Source organism: Clupea harengus, chromosome 5 (assembly GCF_900700415.2).
Source record: "Clupea harengus chromosome 5, Ch_v2.0.2, whole genome shotgun sequence".
In the NCBI taxonomy this organism is placed as follows: domain Eukaryota; kingdom Metazoa; phylum Chordata; class Actinopteri; order Clupeiformes; family Clupeidae; genus Clupea; species Clupea harengus.
Window position 1 is genome coordinate 30,246,872 of NC_045156.1, and position 20,075 is coordinate 30,266,946.

The 20,075-nt window shown below is 43.6% G+C and overlaps 2 protein-coding genes and 1 long non-coding RNA gene across 3 annotated transcripts; 2 read left to right on the plus strand and 1 right to left on the minus strand.

Moving 5' to 3' along the window:
• Positions 1-210: 210 nt before the first annotated feature.
• Positions 211-5,191, plus strand: LOC105908555 (dynein axonemal heavy chain 12; the record flags this gene model as incomplete). The annotated part of the gene is made up of 8 exons (XM_031567129.1): positions 211-286; positions 389-517; positions 656-814; positions 1,405-1,650; positions 1,822-1,993; positions 2,873-3,416; positions 3,533-3,686; positions 3,936-5,191. Coding segments are annotated over 8 exons (1,671 nt in total), but the record flags the coding sequence as incomplete, so codon positions are not given.
• A 1,306-nt stretch (positions 5,192-6,497) lies between these two features.
• On the plus strand, positions 6,498-14,455 carry LOC116220460. Its single transcript, XR_004163669.1, has 3 exons — positions 6,498-6,600; positions 13,639-13,776; positions 14,347-14,455. It is a non-coding gene; the product is annotated as an uncharacterized LOC116220460 (long non-coding RNA).
• A 1-nt stretch (position 14,456) lies between these two features.
• On the minus strand, positions 14,457-17,337 carry LOC105890544 (sperm axonemal maintenance protein CFAP97D1-like). The gene is made up of 6 exons (XM_031567130.1): positions 16,566-17,337; positions 16,413-16,483; positions 16,137-16,264; positions 15,478-15,604; positions 14,823-14,879; positions 14,457-14,645 (listed from the first exon to the last, which is right to left on the minus strand). The coding sequence occupies exons 1-6, from the start codon at positions 16,678-16,680 to the stop codon at positions 14,619-14,621; spliced, it is 525 nt and encodes a 174-aa protein (XP_031422990.1). The 5' UTR covers positions 16,681-17,337; the 3' UTR covers positions 14,457-14,618.
• Between the last annotated feature and the right edge of the window lie 2,738 nt (positions 17,338-20,075).

Consider the following 20,075-nt stretch of genomic DNA (forward strand, 5'->3'; position numbering starts at 1 on the left):
ACAGTTACTTTTGGGCTTGTTCTGATAGCTGAATTGGTTTCTTTCCAAAAGGGAAGCTGTTAGGAAACAATAGCTTTTTGTATTCAAGAAGGATGGTGTCACTTGATTTCAGCTTGTCTTAACAACAATCCTTCAACCCTTGTGATGACGCATAACGCCTGCCAACACTGACATATAGTACATTGTCATTGAACCCTCTTGAACCCTCTTCAACAGCACGTTGCTTTTCACAGGATTGTTCAACCGTCCTCTGAACTGGATAGAGTCTTCACTGCCATTAGAACAAGTAAGAATAACACTTGACAGAACAGAATCCACTTGACTGTGGAGATGGAGTTGATGTTCCTCAGCTCCTGCTCAAAGCTCTGTGTCTCTCCTACCCCAACAGGTGATGAGGTGGCCCTCCGCGAGCTGACAACCCACAAGAAGATCTTGGAGGAGGACAGCAGAGGTTGGGTGGCCTTGCATGAGGCAGCCAGTCAGAATAACTACACACTCTTAGAAATCACATTTGCAGGTTTGTGTCAAACATGGTATAAACAACACTGGCCGATTGGTCTCTGTAGCAGGTCTACAGGCAGTTGACACCAGTGTGATATCACTCGCTCAGCGATCTGTTTATGAAGCTAATATGGCTGAAATGTGTTTCTTAAAGCGTCCCATAGTGATGCGATACACAAGCGCACATACAAGGGTAAGACCCCCCTCTTCCTGTCAGTGGAGAAGGGTCTGGTTGAGAATGCCTCCTTCCTCCTGGAGAAGGGCAGCTGTCCAGATGTTCTGGATAATGAGGAGGATACTCTACTTGTCACAGGTAATTCAAACTAGCACGATGTGAGTTGTAAGGTGCCCAAGCCTTTGCCATGTTTATTATTGGGCACGCACAAGTAACTTTACAAATATGGGTGTTTTCGTAATAACCAGCTTTCATTTCTCTATGTTTTCCCCTAAAGACAACTGTGTTTTCATTGTCTTACCTCAGGTCTTGATCAGACATTAATTGGAGTTACATACTATAAAACGTTTTTTTTTTTTTTTTTGCATATACAGATATAAAATGATTCAAGTGTGATAATGCTTCAAATAACTCACACACAACTATGAAAAATGATCTGCTCTCATGAGGAATGCCTTCCTAAGACACTTTCCATAACAATAATATTCTAAAGTGAATAGAAATAATGACATGTGAAGTATGCCCAAGCAAGAACTCAATACTGAGGCTAAACACTGCTGTAAGCACATATTGTATTATCAACCAGTTTATAACGTGATATATTCTTCATATGTTGATGTTTCAGCTCACTGGATTTTACACTATAAGCTAAAAGCTATAATCACATAAAAAACCTAAAAAAGCATCTATTTCAACCTTTTGAGTGGTCACATAATGTGTTCCCTCAGCCATACGAAACAACCATCATGACATGATGAAGCTCTTACTCTGTATGGGTGCCAACGTCAACCTGGAGGGGGCGCACCGCAGGACTGCACTGCATGAGGCTGCCCGCCTGGGGCAACAACACTTTGTGGAGCAGCTGCTGAGAGCTGGGGCCTGGCCCGACCCCCGCAGTGCCTATGGCCTTACTCCACTGGCCCTCGCTGCTCAGATCGGACACGAACACATTGTCCAAACACTGCTCTGCAAGGGTAAGCTCACTGCACTGAGATAAACTTACACAGAACTCAAGTTCAAACGTACTTACAAAAATACTATATATTACATCTATATACATGTCTATGTCTATATATATCTATATATTAATACTATTCAGAAATCTGACATGGTCCTTTTTTATAGTGGATGATTGTGTTTGCCAGGGGCTGATGCCGAGGCCCAGGCACAAGACAGTGCCACCATCTTATTTGAAGCAGCAGCGTCTGGAAACCCAGGGGTCATCTCCCTGCTGCTGGAGTACGGGGCTGATCCTAACGTGCCCAAAAACACCGGGCACCTGCCCATCCACAGGGTGGCACATCGGGGCCATTTGGAGTGAGTTGTATATGCTTCTGTGCTCATGGCCATGAATCACTCTACTAGTGTTTGTCAAGATTAGATATAAGGGTCTACAAATACCTGAATTAGAATTGATCTAAAAAAACAGAGGAGAGTTCAGTGGATGGGCCACTGATAACGACTCAAAGGTTTTCATTTTCACTCAGTATTGTTCAAATATATACTGCATATTTCCTGCAGTGTAAGCCACGTTGGATATCACATACAGTACCAGACCACGTGCACTATTACTCAGTCTACTGCTAATCTTACTTCAGTAGAGGAAACCCTGTGTTAATGCAAGGTCTGTAAATGACCCTGTGAAACCCTGTGTTAATGATCCTGTGAAACCCTGTGTTAACGCAAGGTGTAAAAGATCCTGTGAAACCCTGTGTTAACGCAAGGTGTAAAAGATCCTGTGAAACCCTGTGTTAATGCAAGGTGTAAATGATCCTGTGAAACCCTGTGTTAACGCAAGGTGTAAATGACCCTGTGAAACCCTGTGTTAATGATCTGTGAAACCCCGTGTTAATGCAAGGTGTACATGATCCTGTGAAACCCTGTGTTAACGCAAGGTGTAAATGATCCTGTGAAACCCTGTGTTAACGCAAGGTGTAAATGACCCTGTGAAACCCTGTGTACATGACCCTGTGAAACCCTGTGTTAATGCAAGGTGTAAATTATCCTGTGTTAATGTGAGGTGTAAATGATCCTGTGAAACCCTGTGTTAACGCAAGGTCTGTAAACTATCACAGTCAGGTCAGCTGGACCAGAACTATTCATTTCATATTGCAGATTACATGATTGACATAAATCACAATTAGAACTGAATGCTGACAAGAAGCTCCAAGAACCACATGTCTTTTCCCCCTACAGGGCACTTGCTCTCCTTCTCCCTGTGACCACGTTTGAGGCCGTGGATGAAAGCGGCATGAGCCCTCTGCACTCTGCAGCTGCGGGTGCTCACACCCAGTGCTTGGAGATGCTGTTGTCTGCTGGCCACGACCCCAACTTCATGCTCTATCCCTGGGTGCGCCGCAATTATGATGACCGCCGCAAGTCTGCCCTATATTTTGCAGTGGCCAATGAGGACCTCCGCTCTGTGAAGATCCTGTTAGAGGCTGGTGCTATGCCCAACCAAGACCCCGTCAAGTGCCTGCATATAGCCCTACGGATGGGTAACTACGACTTGATCCACACGCTGCTCCGCTATGGTGCTAATGTCAACTACATCTCACTAGTAAATCCCTCCCATTTCCCCTCGGCACTGCAGCACGCCCTGGAGGACAAGGTTGTCCTGAGAATGCTGTTAAATTATGGCTACGATGTGGCGCGATGCTTTGAGTGCCCCTATGGCCAAGGATCACACACGCCTCCCGACTATGAGGGCTGGAGCAACACGGTCATCAAGGACACCCTGGTAACTGTCAGAGGGGGAGGAGGAGATGGATGTTGTTTATCTTATCAGACAGTTTAAGTGTCATATTATATAGCTCTGATCGGAGCATCTCTAAATTCTTCTCTCTTGCCTCACAGTTTTGTGAAGTGATCACACTGAACTCGCTAAAGCATCTGTCTGGACGTCTAGTGTGGATCATGATGGATTACGTTGACCATGTCACCTTCTGCTCCAAACTCAAGGCTGTTCTGCTGGAACACAAAGAATGGGCAGAAATCTGTCAGATTCAAGGTGCGTGACGAGGAGCACTGCAGACAAATGTATGTTTTTTTAATTTGGTTGTTGAAATGACCATGGAATAAAGAGGTCTTAAACCTTCTGGATATAAAATTCTAAGGCTTGCACATTCAAACTCAACATAAACTGATCATTGATTATAAAAACTGAAGGATGTGGTCATGCCCTAGCTGGCTAATTGGTATCAGATAGCAGCAGCATTAGAATCCAGAGGGATGTTTAATCTCTCAGTGAATGTTCCAGAAAATGTGCGGCCCCTGCAGCACCTGTGCCGGCTGACGATCAGGAAGTGCCTTGGCCGGCTGCGTCTCCGAGCCCCTGTCTTCATGAGCTTCCTGCCTCTGCCAGATCGTCTGAAGGAATACATTCTGTATCGTGAATATGATCTCTACGGGCACAGAAACAAGACGCAGCCATGTGACATGAACTCCTGAGCCCGACTGCTGGGCTGTCTGATGTTTTGTGTACCAGTACAGCACGCAGTTTGTTTTGCTTCCCTTGCATTTGCAACAGGACCATTAGTAACACAAGAAAGACTACTGGGATGTTGCATGCCTGTTGAAGGAACCAGTCCAGGGTTCCACACTGCTCCACAGGAGCAACCAAATGCTACCAAAAATATGAATGGCTTAACATTTGCTATGGTGTTTATTTTTGGGGCTTTCTAGCTTTTGAATTGACAGGATGGTGGAGAGCAAACAGACAATGAGCAGGACAGTGATGGGGACTGGGATTGAGAAATGACCCAGGCCGGGCTGGCTGCTTTACTTAAGGAAGTATATTCTTGGTTGTTTACAAAGCAAGTGAAATTTCACTGATACTTTTTGTCCAGTTGATTGTTTAAATTACATTTTTGCTACAACTTTACTGCAACAAACAGTGAAGCACTTTCTCAAACCAGACAAGCTGTCTTTGAAAAAGTGTCACTTAAATGACTGTGATGGTGATGTGGAAAATAAAACACATTTTCTCAGTCCAGTTATGGTGTTCCAACCTGTACAAGAGAAGTAGCCTCGTTATGAGCACAAAGACAATTCATGCTCAGATAAAAGTAAGAGATCATTGTCAACTGACGCAGAAAATGTCATTACAGAGGTAGTCTAATTGTTATGGAACCAACTGTTTTCACAAAGTAAGAGTTTGTTCAAGGTACTGAGCATCTTCTCCCACAGGATTCCATTCCTCCCGGCTCCCATCAAAGACCCCATGACCGTTACGCATTTTCACCCAAAAATTGGAATCTCCCCTTTTAGAACATCTTTGCTACAACAGAGCCTGTCTTTCTCCCATATTCCACAATTCATTGCAAGGTGAACAAACTAAGGGGGTAGTCGAGTGTTTCAAATGCGTGTCAGTGTTTTGCTTTAGTACAAAAGATATTGTGTCCATAATAATGAAAGTTTGATATGCACGAAAGGACTATGGACCCTTTACAATCCTTGAGTTGGCAGGTTACAAAATGCATTCTGTCCACAAACGCAAAGGCTGCTTAAACTTGTTCCGGCTTCAGTGTCGAAACTTCAAGTATACGAAACTTCAAGTATACTTCAAGCTGCTATTGCTTATGTTTTTTTTTTCAATCTCTCATAAAAACATACAACAGCGATCGATCCAACCAAAAGTCAGCTTCTGTTTAGAACGTTGAGTATAATAACGGTTTTGTATCTAGTGTCACCTTAGTGATTTATGGGTTAATTCTCTGACAAAGCAGTTTTGTACTTATCAGTGATGATCAAACAGCCTTCAAGCATTAGCTTGCTTAGAACCAGTCATAAAGTCTCAGCAACCAGTTATAATACCCTATTAACTGTCAGGATCCTGCTCTGTTTCCCTTTTGTGTTTCCTGATTCTTGACATGTGCTTTTTCCTGTTTGTTTATGTTGTCATGTGCTTGTTGTGTTTGTCTTGTCCGGCCATGTTTTTCCTGTCTTTGTCCTGAGACTCCGCCCCCACCTGCCCTCTGCCACTTCCTGGTTTTGACCCTCACCTGTTCCCAATCTTCACCCTGTTTGTTTCCCTGATTGGTTCCTCCTGTGTCTTGTTAATTCCCCTTGTTTAGTTCACCTGTGTCTTGTTGTCTACTTCCCCCTTTGTTATTTAAGTTCAGTCTGTCCTTTGTTCCGTGTAGGTTCGTCAGTTTAATGTCAGTCGAAGGCCTGTAAGTCTGCGCCCTTGTTACGTCTGCGCCCTTGTTACGTCTGCGCCCTTGTTACGTCTGCGCCCTTGTTACGTCTGCGCCCTTGTTACGTCTGCGCCCTTGTTACGTCTGCGCCCTTGTTACGTCTGCGCCCTTGTTACGTCTGCGCCCTTGTTACGTCTGCGCCCTTGTTACGTCTGCCTTTTTCTGTGCTTTCCCTGTTCTGATTCCAACGTTGGGATCTTCTGAGATTTTTCCCTTTTTGGATTTTTGTGTTTAACAGTTTGTAAATAAAACCTGAACTCTACTGCATCTGGTCTGCCATTGGCTCTCTACCTTCCGAATCCTGACAATTAACTGAAACGCAAAAAATGCCTGCCAAGAAGAAATATTCCCTCGGACAAAACAATCATACAAGATACTTCATCCCACTAAAACTTCAACTTTTGCAGTGCACAAATAAATCACACAATCGTTTTTTTACCATCAAACAGTGCCACAAATGCTCAAACTACTCCTCCACTGCGCACAAAACACCCTCTAACAAAAAAAAAACAAACAAGGCTGACTTCAGTCAGTTTATTGTGGCACAAACGACACACAGCAACACAAGTGCATTTTAGGTGGCACCACAGGACACACACACACACACGCAGGCCAAGGTCGCAGTGAATTTTTCCTCTGCATTTTTCCCATCCCGGACTGTTCTTCCTCCAGGACCCCAGGAGCAGTGGGCAGCCTTTAGGCGCCCGGGGAGTACTTTGACTACATGTGAGTTAAATTCAACATTTTCACAGACACACACACTCGCTCCGCACCAGCATGTGAAATGTTCTAACACAAAAAATGCCTGGTAAGAAGAAATATCCTCTCAGACAAAAACAAGCATATTTTGCCTTTGTTCAAATATTTCATCTTAAGATTTAAATTTTGCAGTGCACAAATAAATCACACAATCTTCAGTTTTTCACCACCAAACAGTGCTTGATATTTTCCACTAATAACTTGTGCACTTTAAATGCTTAATGACCTAACTTCGGGCCTACAGGCCGGCACATAGAGGATCCCCACAGGCTTTGGGTGGGCTCCCCACCCACTGTGCTTAGGACCTCTGCATTCTATGTTTAAACACACACACACAAGTCCTATCGGTAGTGTAACTTATGTTGTACTAATACAGTAGTTTTAAAAGCTTATTATCATGAATATCCTTGTGATTATACTGATTGTTAATGTTCTACCCATACTGGTGATTATACTGCTGGTTAATAACACACACACAGATTATTGAGTGTTTCATTCACATATTTTCCACAACAGCAGCTTGATCTGAGGTAGTGATGCCATACTATTACATGGAACAGCTTGATCTGAGGTAGTGATTGTCATGTGATGATATTGTTACGTTCACTATATAACCCCGATGCGCATGTACGCGCTTTCACCTTGCTGATTACACTAAAGAGTTGCTCCCGCATGTTTTGAATAAAGAGTCATTCATTGTTGGACACAGTGACTTATGAGTCCTGTTATTCATCTCGGCGACGAACACCACATGACATGGTTTCAGAAGAAAAGTATGTGAAGACGTGATTTTGTTCGTACTGAAGTATGCATCGCCATGGCTTTGGGCCAATTTTTCCCCGCTCGAGCAGTTCGACTTTCACAAGCCCGAAGCGTGGCCGGACTGGAAGCAAAGGTTTGCCAGATACCGAGTTGCATCGCTGCTCGCGGAGGATGACGAAGTAGTACAGGTAAATGCCTTGATATAATCGATTACTCTAAGCACATATTCAAGTCGTTCACGTTCACAGCAGTAGGTGATAGCGACAAATACAACGTAATTACCAAGTTCGATGAACATTTTATTCCGGAGCGCAACGTTATCTATGAACGTGCCAAGTTCCATTCATGAGTTCCATTCATGCGCGCCAATGCCGGTGCCGGTGATTAAAAAGAATGGAAAAATAAGAATCTGTGTGGACTTAAAAAGACTTAAGTAGAATGTGAAACGAGAAAAGTTCATCTTACCTACGTTGGACGATATACTTCCCAAGTTAGCCAAGAGTACAGTGTTCTCCAGCCTGGATGCCGAGAGTGGATTTTGGCAAATATCTCTAAAAGAAGACAGTGCACGTCTGACCACCTTTATCTGCCTGAAGATAAATACTAAATAATTTATACTGCCTGAAGTCCTCCACAATCATTCCTCTACCAAAAAAGACCACTGCCAGCACCCCTAACGACTACCGACCAGTGGCACTGACACCTATCATCATGAAGTGTTTTGAGAAACTGGTCCGGAGTCACATCACAACAAGCCTGCCACCCACTTTTGACTCCCACCAGTTTGCATACAGAGCAAACAGGGCTACAGAAGATGCTATTGCCACGGCTCTCCACACCACACTTACACACGTGGAACAGAGAGGGAATTACGCCAGGCTGCTCTTCATAGACTTCAGCTCTGCTTTCAACACGATCATACCAAGCAGACTGGTCACCAAACTAATGGACTTAGGGCTCTCACAGCAAATCTGCTACTGGATCAGAAATTTCCTGACAGACCGCTCCCAGAGGGTTAGAGTAGGATCCCATCTCTCCTCAGCTCTCAGCATCAGCATCGGCTCACCGCAGGGCTGCGTGTTGAGCCCCCTACTCTACACCATCTATACCCATGACTGCACTCCCACCCACCCGAGCAATGCCATCATTAAGTTTGCAGATGATACAACCGTGGTGGGGCTCATCTCAGGAGGAGATGAGACTGCATACAGGGAGGAGGTGCAAAGGCTGTCGACATGGTGCACCTTGAACAATCTTGTCCTCAACACCTCCAAGACAAAAGAGCTGATAGTCGACTATAGGAGGAAAAAATCGGACATGCAGCCTATTGCCATCAATGGGGAGAGAGTGGAGAGGGTATCAGACTTCAGCTTCCTGGGCACTCACATCGAGCAGGACCTTTCCTGGACCAGAAACACCATTGCACTGCTGAAAAAGGCACAACAGAGGCTGTATTTCCTGAGGTTACTCAGGAAGAACAAATTAAAAAAGAAACTGTTAGTGTCCTTTTACCGCTGCTCTGTGGAGTCAGTGCTAAGCTATGGCATCTCGCTGTGGTTTGCCAGCTGCACGGCAGCAGAAAGAAAGGTACTCCAGAGGGTCATTAACACAGCGCAAAAAGTAATTGGCTGCTCTCTTCCACCTCTTGAGGACATTTATAAAACACGCTGCCTCAGAAAAGCCCACAGTATCCTCAGAGACTCAACACACCCTGGTTACCACCTATTTGAACTGTTGCCCTCAGGGAGACGCTTTAGGACCATCATAGCAAAAACAGACAGGCTGAGAAACAGCTTCTATCCCAGAGCCATCATAGCACTTAACAATGCACAAAACTGACCTGTATTTGTCTCTCTGTTGTGTTATATGTCTTGTGTTTTTATAGTGTAAATATGTATACATATATGTTCAATCTATATTTTTATTGTTTTTGTGTCTGAGAGCTGCTACCTCAATTTCGTTGTACTTGTGCAATGACAAATAAATATATTCTATTCTATTCTATTCTATTCTATCACACCGCTGGGCAGATACTGCTTCAAAAGGTTACCCTTTGGCATCACGTCAGCGCCCGAAATCTTTCAAAGATGTCTGAGCTACTGCAGGGGCACGACGGGACAGTTGTCTACATGGACGACATTTTGGTGTTTGGTGAAACACAAGAAATTCACGACCAGAGACTCAAGCGGGTCATGGAGACCATACAGGCCTCAGGTCTAAGGTTAAATAAGGAGAAATGTCGGTTCAACAAGCCAGAATTGGACTTCTTAGGGCAGGTGGTGACCAAAGACGGCATTGCCCCAAGCCCAGGGAGGGCCAAGGCCATTATGGCAATGGATCTGCCCCAAAGCATCAGTGAGTTGAGACGGCTGCTGGGGATGGTGAACTACATCGGACGATATTTGTCGAACTTCTCCACCGTGCTCCAACCGCTCAACGAGCTGCTCAAGTCTCAGCGTGACTGGTGCTGGGGACCGCAAAACAAAAACAATCATTCACAGAAGTGAAGCAGTTAATCTCGTCAGCTCCGGTCTTAGAGTTCTTTGACCCAGCAAAGCCAACGGTCGTCAGTGCTGACGCCAGCAGCTATGGGCTCGGTGGAGTCCTCATGCAGAGCCATGATGGAAGACTGAAGCCAGTGGCCTTCTGTTCACGCACCCTGACTGACGCTGAAAAGAGGTACGCTCAGATCGAAAAGGAGTGCCTCGCAGGAGTGTGGGCATCAGAACGTTTCTATTAGTACCTGTGCGGCCTCGAGAAATACAAGTTGCTTACAGAACACAAGCCTTTAGTAACCCTAATCAATTCAAAAGACCTTGACACCACACCTTTACGTTGTCAGCGCCTGCTCATCAGGTTAACGAGGTTTAATCCAGTTTCCGAATATGTTCCTGGAAAAGAACTAGTAGTAGCAGATGCCCTGTCCAGGCAACCTGTGGCAGACACTCCACCAGGTGACCTGGAAGCAGAGGTGCGAGCATACGTCGACTCAGTTGAGGATGACCTTAGGGTGAGAAAGCCGGTCATCAAACAGATAAAAGATGAGACCAGGACAGACGGTGAACTCCAGTGTGTCCTCAGGTACATCCACAAGGGGTGGCCGGAACATCTAAAGAGCATAGCGTTACAGGCAAGTGCCTATTTCAAAGAGCGTGGCTCACTTAGTGAAGCCAATGGACTGCTGCGCCGTGGTAAACAGATTTTGATCCCTGAAAGTATGAGAGACGAAGTGCTCCAGAACAGTGGTCCCCAACCACCGGGCCGCGGCCCGGTACCGGTCCGTGAGGCATTTCCTACCGGGCCGCAAAGAAAGAATAAATAATTTATATAATTTCCGTTGTATTAATTATTAGAGTCTGAAAGGTGTTTTATTTTGAAAAACAACCGTATTTTCCCCGATGTAACATTCGCCTGTGCCTGTTGACACGTCAAGACCCTTTTCTCGGTCACGTGATATGTTACTCAAAAAACAAGCCTGCAAATTAGCGAAAATGAGTAAGAAACAAACGTCCTTAGAGGAATGCAACTGAAGAGATGTGTGCGCAATCCACAGACTCCACAGCAACGCGAAATCAACTTCAGACTGATCAAAATCATGTCAAAGCAGAAAGCAAGCACCGGTGGATTAAACACAGACCTAACTTCACCAGTGCAGAGGTGGAGGTAGGCTACTGTTGCAGAATGTGTCCATAATGCTTATTTATTTATTCACTTATATTTGCAGTGTTCGTGTAGTGCTTTTTTAGAACATTACGATGCCTCTTAGAAGCATAAATTTAAATGTGAAATGTAATTGTTAATGATTAAAATATTCTCATTTTTTATTTTTATAATTATTTAAATCGGAGGATGTCTGTAGAATTGACGTGAACGCAATCACCAACGGTTTCTCACAAATTAAGCCCTTATAAACAATTTGGCTGATTCACCACTGCTATTTAGCGTTCTTAAATTCTGGTCCAAGTTAAAAACGAAATCCCAGATGAGAAAACTTTCATGAATGCCAGAATTGTCCCTGCAGTTCATTTTATACACGGAAGCATAGGTGCAACTCGCGTTCAAATGATAACTCTCCGTTTTATTGGTGGATCAGAAATGAAACTGTGTATTTGATTTGTTTGTGTCAGTCCAGCCCTTTGCATTTCGCCACGGAGGGAGCTTTCACTAAACACAACAGTCATAGGTGTTCGACGTTTTTTTTTCTCCGTCTGTGACATCGCGCCCCCCCGGGAGAGTGTCCGCGCCCCCCACTTTGAGAACCACTTCTTTATAGGAGTATATAAGTACAAGTCAGTACAATGGTGAGTTGTATTTTTCATGCACTTAACATTCGTTTTTATGCCGGTCGCGTTATTTTATTTTTGCTGTATTTATCTGCCGGTCCGTGAAAATAATGCCTACATTAAACCGGTCCGTGGTGCAAAAAAGGTTGGGGACCCCTGCTCCAGAAGATACAGGGCCATCTAGGCCTTACCCAGTGCAGGGGACATTACAGAGGTGCTGTGTGGTGGTCAGGCATAGCCAGTGACATGAAACAGCTTGTGTTGTCATGTAAACACTGCTGTATCCACAGACCAAGCCAGAACTAAAAACCGCTGCTCACGACACCACTGCCAGACCTACCTTGGCAGAAGCTGGCTGCTGACTTGTGTGAGCATAAGGGTCGTCAGTACTTAATTGTAATTGACTACTTTTCAAGATGGCTCGAGATCTTGGAACTGCCAAAGACAAACTCAGAAACAGTCATACAAAAGCTGAAAAGCACCTTCGTACGTTACGGAACACCAGAAGAGTTAATGACCGATAACGGACAAAAATTCACAGCTGAACAGTTCAGATGCTTTGCAGCAGAGTATGATTTCCAACACGTGACTTCATTTTCCACAATCCAACGGCATGGCCGAACGTGCTGTAAAGACGGCAAAATGGATCTTGAAACATGATGACCCCACTTGGCACTTTTAAGTTACCATTCAACTCCAACAGAACCAACAAGAGAGAGCCCTGCCAGGCTGTTGATGGGTCGAGAGCCGGTCTTACCTCTGAAGACCTCAGCAACAAGACCTAGAGGGGCCAGCGGAACCGGACTTTGGCGACACCCAGAGCATTCCCACTGAACCCCCCAGTACCCCTAAGTCCTCGGGTCAAGTTGTCACCAGGTTTGGTAGGACTTTAAAGCCAAACCCAAGGTATATGAGCTAGTGAGATGAAGGACATACAGGGCAGAATAACCCCTGTCCCATCTCAAGGGATCGTGGTAGTCTACCCACACCCTTAGTTAGAGATCAGCAGAGATCAGGCCAAGGACCACTTAGCCAATAAAAAAAAACTTGCGGACCATCTACAGTAACTAAATAGTATATCCCCGGAACAACTACTCAGACCTGGAACCAGACAATTGTTAGCGGCACGTGATTTTCGCGGGTGGGCACTCCTTTTTTATCGGTAGGCTAGTTATAGATATGACAATGTGCTAGGCCAGTGTTTCTCAAACTTTTTCAGGCCAAGGACCACTTAGCCAATAAAACAAAACTCGCGGACCATCTACAGTAACTAAATAGTATATCCCCAGAACAACTACTCAGACCTGGCACGAGACAATTGTTAGCGGCACGTGATCATCATCTTGCTGTCTCCGCAGCGGGGAAAAAAAATGCTGTTTGATTGCAGCTCCGCGGCGGGAGTGACCCTTCTCCTTGTCTGTGTCAGAGGCATTCTCATTTAATTTTCTTTTCATTGTACCTGTCTTAAGCCACCGATCCATGACCTTCTTAATAGATTAGGCTACTCTTTAATAGATTAGGCTTCTACTGACTGTGTTCTCTTCGTTCTGAGTTGTATGTTAGAAAATGTCGCAATAATTTACTTGTGGCCGTCGCGGACCACTACGGGACACTTGCGGACCACCAGTGGTCCGCGGACCACACTTTGAGAACGACTGACATACATGCATGCACACACATAGTCACACACACACACACACACACACATACATACATGCACACACACACACACACGCACACACACAAGTGGCAAGCTATGGCTTGTATTTGAACTATCAAGGGTACTGTTGCAGATGCAATGCAGATTGAAGCTGATATGACTGCTTGCAAATCAAACAACTTCTCATGTGCTTAATTTTTCTGTCAGATTATTTGGTTTTGGCCTGTCGTATCTCTCAACCATGTCTTCGCTTGCTCTTGCTGTTGCTCACACACACACACACCTTTTTCTCTTCTACAGAGGGGCTTTGATGTGTTCACTGCCCTGAACGTGATGGAGAACAGGAGTGTCCTGGAGAAGCTGAAGTTCAGTCCTGCAGATGGACATAAGCATTACTACCTCTACAACTGGAGGTGCCCTACCCTGGCTGCAGACAAGGTGTGCGGGGGGACAGTGAGGGGTGTGTGTGTGTGTGTGTTTGTTTGGGAGGGAAAAAGAGCGAGAGAGAGAGAGAGAGAGAGAGTGTGTGTGTGTGTGTGTTTGTTTGGGAGAGAAAGAGAGAGAAAGAGTGTGTGTGTGTGTGTTTGTTTGGGAGAGAAAGAGAGAGAGAGAGAGAGAGAGAGAGAGAGAAAGAAAGAGAGAGAGAGTGTGTGTGTGTATGTATGTGTTTGTGGGTGTTTTTCTTCAGACCCACAAAGCTCAGTACCCTACTAAGCATTATCTCAATAGTAAATAATGGCATGGATTAGCATGCTATAGGTTGGGCACTGCTGGAGGTGTTACCACCTACCTGTTCAAACCCATAACTTTATTTGACTCTTAATCATGTGGTTTCCAAAGATTGCAAAGCATTTTGTTTTGTTTACTCCACAAGTCCATTCCTTGGTCAGGCATGTGCAGAAAGGAGTCGTGTCATATCTGGCCACCTCCTCTGTGAGTTATTAACACACCTGGAGAAGCAGGCTAATGTTATTCCATCTGAATGAATCTCTCTCCTCTCCTGTGCAGGGTGGGCTTAGTGCTGAAGTGATGGAGTGTGTGTGTGTGTCGGAGGTTTCATGAATTTATGGATTGGATCCCCCGCATTATTTATCATGCATTTGTTCATTGGGACACACGCACACACACACACATGAATACACACATACAAACACAGAGGTTGTCATAGTAAACACTGTTGCATTTTATTGATTTGGCATTATTTGCTTTTGAATTACACCATACAAAACTATACAATAAAAATGCTGATAGATAAACTGCAGTGTTGGAGTGGAGGTTGGTCAATTAATCAGGTTCAAAGCGGGCACCTGTGAAGAAGACAAAAAGACATTTTTGAAGGCTTGGTTTCTTTGACCAGAAGCGTGGTGATTCATTCATGACAACCGTAATACTGAAACATCGAAACATTGATAAATGCAAGGTTCTTGTTATTTATACTAAGTATCCACCTGACGATGTGTTTTTATCTTATTATGACGCATCACCTTGGTTGTGTCTGTTTGTGGATACTTTCTCAGACGTTTCGTATATTCTCTTGTCACCTGTAGGAAACAATACACACTCTTGTCTCAGTAAAACATGACATGTCTCTTTATTTGTGCAATACTGATATAAATATCTATACAATGGCCTGCTCAAAAAGATTTAATATCCTACAAAAACAGATGTGATTTTCTGTGAATGTAATGCCGTTTGACTTTACCCAAAGTAATGAGATGCTATTGTTCCCAGTGCACATAGTATTTAAAAGCTGCACTGTTGAGTAAATCACATCCATAAGGCTATCACCAGAGCATCGTTGATACATCCTTTATACATATACATTACATAGTATGTAAGAATATATAGAATACATCCTCTTCCTTATTCTCACCCCCACCTCTCTCTATTAGGCTTTCAGCCACTTTACACACCCAGATCTTTCTGACACTCACTTTCACACTCTCTCTTTCTCTCTCTCTCTTGCTCTCTCTGTCACTCCCTCACTCACTCATTCTCTTACACACACACACACACACACACACACACACATTCTCATTCTTCTTGTTTTGTTCTCATTCTCTCATTCGCATTTTCCTCTTTCCTCACCATTCCCTCTCTCCATCCCTCTCTCCCCCCCCCCCCCCCCCCCCCCCTTACTTTGAAGTCGTTCAGCCATTGCTTGTGGTTGTACACAGGTATGGTCATGTTGATCTTGTTGAGGATAGCCTGGTTCTCCAGGGAAATCTTCACCAGCTCTCGGTTCCTCACATCTTCACTCACACTACTGGAAATGATGGATACAGTTCACCAGATGCACTTCAGGACAGCAGTTTCAACCAGCTCCAGCCAACAGGAATGCACTCACGTGTCCAGATATTAGAAAGCCATGGTTGGTATGGTTCTTATTAATACTCACAGTACAAAAAGCTTTTCAATAATTATGGGGTTAATTGGAAGACACCAAGAACATGAATGGTTTCGTGAGTAGAGATTTTTTTTTTTTGTCTTGAAAACATTAAGACTTGAAAACATACTTGATCAAGAAATGGAGAGTGAGAGAGAGAAAAAAAACTGTGAAAATGTTTGTGCCATAAACCTTTTTCTTAATGCAAATTAGAGCGCCATAATCCACTAGTAGGTGCATGCGGCGTATTGATGCCTGAATTGTCTTCTATCTGCATGTTTGTTTGAACCTTTAAGAGCAAAGCTCAGCCACGGAAACATTGTTCCAGAGGAGCGGCTGACGTCAAAGTGTGCCTGTCTGTAATATTTACATTATATTTAATATGTGTTTGATGAAGATGCGGGGGACAGACCAGTTCTTTGAATAGACCTCATAGGACTCGTTCCAGTTGTCCAGGCCTCCTTTGGCCATGGTGCGGGCAATTCTGGACACCAGCAGTCTGTTGTCTCTCTCCACCTCCATCAGACGCTCTTGCTCCATCTGAACAACAGCACAAGATTAGTTAAAAAGTTGTCTCCATATTACATGTTCAACATGGTATATTACTAAGACCAATGACAGGGGAGTTTAGGCTGCCTTTCATATACAATTAGCTCATGACCTAATGGTAACAAAACACATTCCTTACCTGAATTTTCTTCATTTTCATGTGACAGTGTATAAACGTTCTGGGAGCTTTGTTGTCCACCATTGGTTTAACTGCACAACAATGCATATAATTAATAATGACTACATTGTAAAGGGGATTGTGTGTTCAATAGTTGAATTGGTGTCCTCTTACCTTTTCCCATTCTGTCCATATGATATTTAAAATGGTGACCATCCCACATTTTTCTCATTTGACCATACTGGCCAGGAGTGTCCACTATGGCTGGGAAAGCCAAGTAATTGGTCATCTTGGTCAGGTCTCTGAATCAAACGTCCACGTCGACTTCAGTATGTTTACTTCTACAGAGAAGACTAATCTGCTGCCACGTCAAGCACCTTGCATTCAATGTAGAATCTCGCTGATTGTTACGTCACTTTAGTGCTTTACAAATTAGAACGCTTGTAACTAGTGTAGAAAACTACAAACGCAGCCTATCCCTACTTCCATGAACTTAATGGTAATATGTACTGGCATAGCATCTGGTAGGACAACATAGCATGCCGTTCCAGTTAATAACGTGCCATCTACAGTTTATTCTCTGGCTATGAAAGCCACCAATCACCAGTCTAATTCGGACAAACCATCCGAGTCCGACATGCGACAAAATATCACGTAATATGACGAGCAACTCGAAAATGTAAGATGCCATACACGTTAATGTCACCCTGCTACACAAACTAGGACTGTAAGCCGTGATGCTGCAAGGTATACATTAAAAACGTGAATAAACCAACAAGACTAAGAAAACTAATCTGAACCTATATAGATAGACCTGATACAGGAGTCCTGGGCAGCGCTGTGAGCAGATGCACACTTTGCGTTGTCCTTTTAGATCAGAGTTTCTCAAACTTTTTCAGGCCAAGGACCACTTAGCCAATACAAAAAACTCGCGGACCATCTACAGTAACTAAATAGTATATCCCCGGAACAACTACTCATACCTGGCACCAGACAATTGTTAGCGGCACGTGATTTTCGCGGGTGGGCACTCCTTCTTTATCAGTAGGCTAGTTATAGATATGACAATGCGCTAGGCAAAGCATGTGGAACCCTGCTCCATGCGTGACTTGGTTAAGTTACAAACTATAGTTAGCTCACAGCCTCATACTCCCATCACACACTCAGACACGCCAATGTAGGCTATCACTAAACACCAATAAACAAAACGATGCCCATACCGACCACGCGACCGCAGTAATTCACTACCAACCGTAGGCTAGCCGACTGGCATTTATATAGCCATCCTAGTAGTCAACTTTTCATAATTATGAGTTGTCATTATCCAACGTCACACAACACAGAATAAAGTTATCATCTTGCTGTCTCCGCAGCGGGAGAAAAAAAATGCTGTTTGATTGCAGCTCCGCGGCGGGAGTGACCCTTCTCCTTGTCTGTGTCAGAGGCATTCTCATTTAATTTTCTTTTCATTGTACCTGTCTTAAGCCACCGATCCATGAGCTTCTTAATAGATTACGCTACTCTTTAATAGATTAGGCTTCTACTGACTGTGTTCTCTTCGTTCTGAGTTGTATGTTAGAAAATGTCGCAATAGTTTACTTGTGGCCGTCGCGGACCACTACGGGACACTTACGGACCGGACCACATTTTGAGAACGACTGTGTTACATGAAGCAGCTTGATCTGAGGAAGTGATGCCATACTGTTACATGAAGGAGCTTGATCTGAGGAAGTGATGCCATACCGTTACATGAAGCAGCTTGATCTGAGGAAGTGATGCCATACCGTTACATGAAGCAGCTTGATCTGAGGTAGTGATGCCATACTGTTACATGAAGCAGCTTGTGTCTATATATTGAATAGACAACCACTTTATTCTAACACAAGGTTCTGTCTTCAGTAGCCTAGGTCCCACATCCAATGAAGGGAATCAGTCTCGTCGAAAAGTCAAATGTTTGGCTAGGCCAGTGGTTGTAGGCTAGGCCAGTCGTTGTACGCTAGGCCAGTGGTTGTAGGCATACAATATCAAAGGCTTGCATTGAATGGTCCTGGGCTGTTACATTACTGCCTTTTAATAAAGAGACTAATTCTCAGAAATAGATAATAAACTAGAAAATTGTGATGGCCTAAATAGACGATACTTACTGTGGTGTTGCAGAATGCATGCAGTGCTGTTATCTAACGATGTCTAATGTTCTAAATGCACATGCCGGGACATGAGTTAAGGCAATTGTATTAACAAAGCATATATTGGTCCCGAAGGTCTTGGGCTGCAACTGTGAGCTTTGATAGCCCACATTGAAGCATACCTTGCAGTGGACCCTTCTTGCTCTCAATAGCTCTACATGAAAGCATACAGTCTTCTGGATACAAATTGCCACTGCTGGTGCACTTCTTCAACCAGGCATACTTCACAATTTCTGATGGGAAACATAAATTATATTAAATTAATACATTATATTAATCCTTTACCTACAAGATCAATCTACTATTTATGTCAAGTTGGTGAGGCACAACAAATGGATGTTCCATACAGCATCCCTTGTGTGTAAATGAAGAAGGATTTCTGGGGAAATGGTGCTTATGCCCGACTTAATGACACACTGATTTTTTTTGAAATAGTAACACCCAAGCCTTAATTAAAGTACATTTATTCTGAGAAAAAAAGTCCCACATCATGAAATAATTATTTTTAACAAAATCACATGTACCACAATTATTGGCACCCCTTGAAATTTGTATAAACAAAATGCAACAAAAGCATTGTTCCATTTATATTTTACTTTTAATATTGATCAGAGTCTTTAGGAACTTTCTAGTAGTAATCCATGACTTCCTGTTTCACTGGGATATAAATATGAGGTGACTATTCATCCTTCAACAAGGGAAAGATAAGAGAACACAAACAAATAAGGGAAAGGTGTGTTGATCTTCATATGACAGGGAAAACCTGTAAATACCCATATCTATCCCATATCATAGTTCAAATCAACTAGAACTGCAAACCAAATTCCCAAGGATCCCTTTTGGTGAGTTACAGTAAAAAGTAGCATCTTTTACCAAGTCTCCAAAGCTAACATCAGATGCCACCTCAATGCCAACGCTACTGGGACTTGGACTGGAACTGAAAACCCCACTCTTAACACTTAAGGGTCCAAGGCCTCTTAGTTCTTTTTATGTCTCAAGGACAAAAACTTGCAGAGCTTTAAAGGCATATTGACAACAAGAACAAAATATCCCTCCACAGGGATATCTTCCTGAAAGGGTTTAAAATGACCCACTCTTAAGTATGGTGGAGGGTATATGACATATGTCCAGATCTACACAAAAATGGTTTACAGAACACATCACCATTACTTTGTTAATGTCCATAATAAGCCATCCAATCACACCAGAGTGAGTTATGTTGTTCCCCAAGGCTCTGTGCTTGAACCCTTGCTCTTCACCTGAGTATATACCTGACAAACAACATGAATGAATACAAAAAAATGACAGTGTACAAGTTTATTTTTACTGTGTGTTACTCATTTCGATGTGAGACATTTAGTGTGAAAACAAGCACTTGTTTGAGGAGTCTTTGTCTCAATAACCTGTCATGAAAATAAGCTGGAAGAAATGGCTGAATATACTGTAACATGACCAAGTATTTACAGCTGAAAGTAGGGCAGTCTAATACACCAGTCCT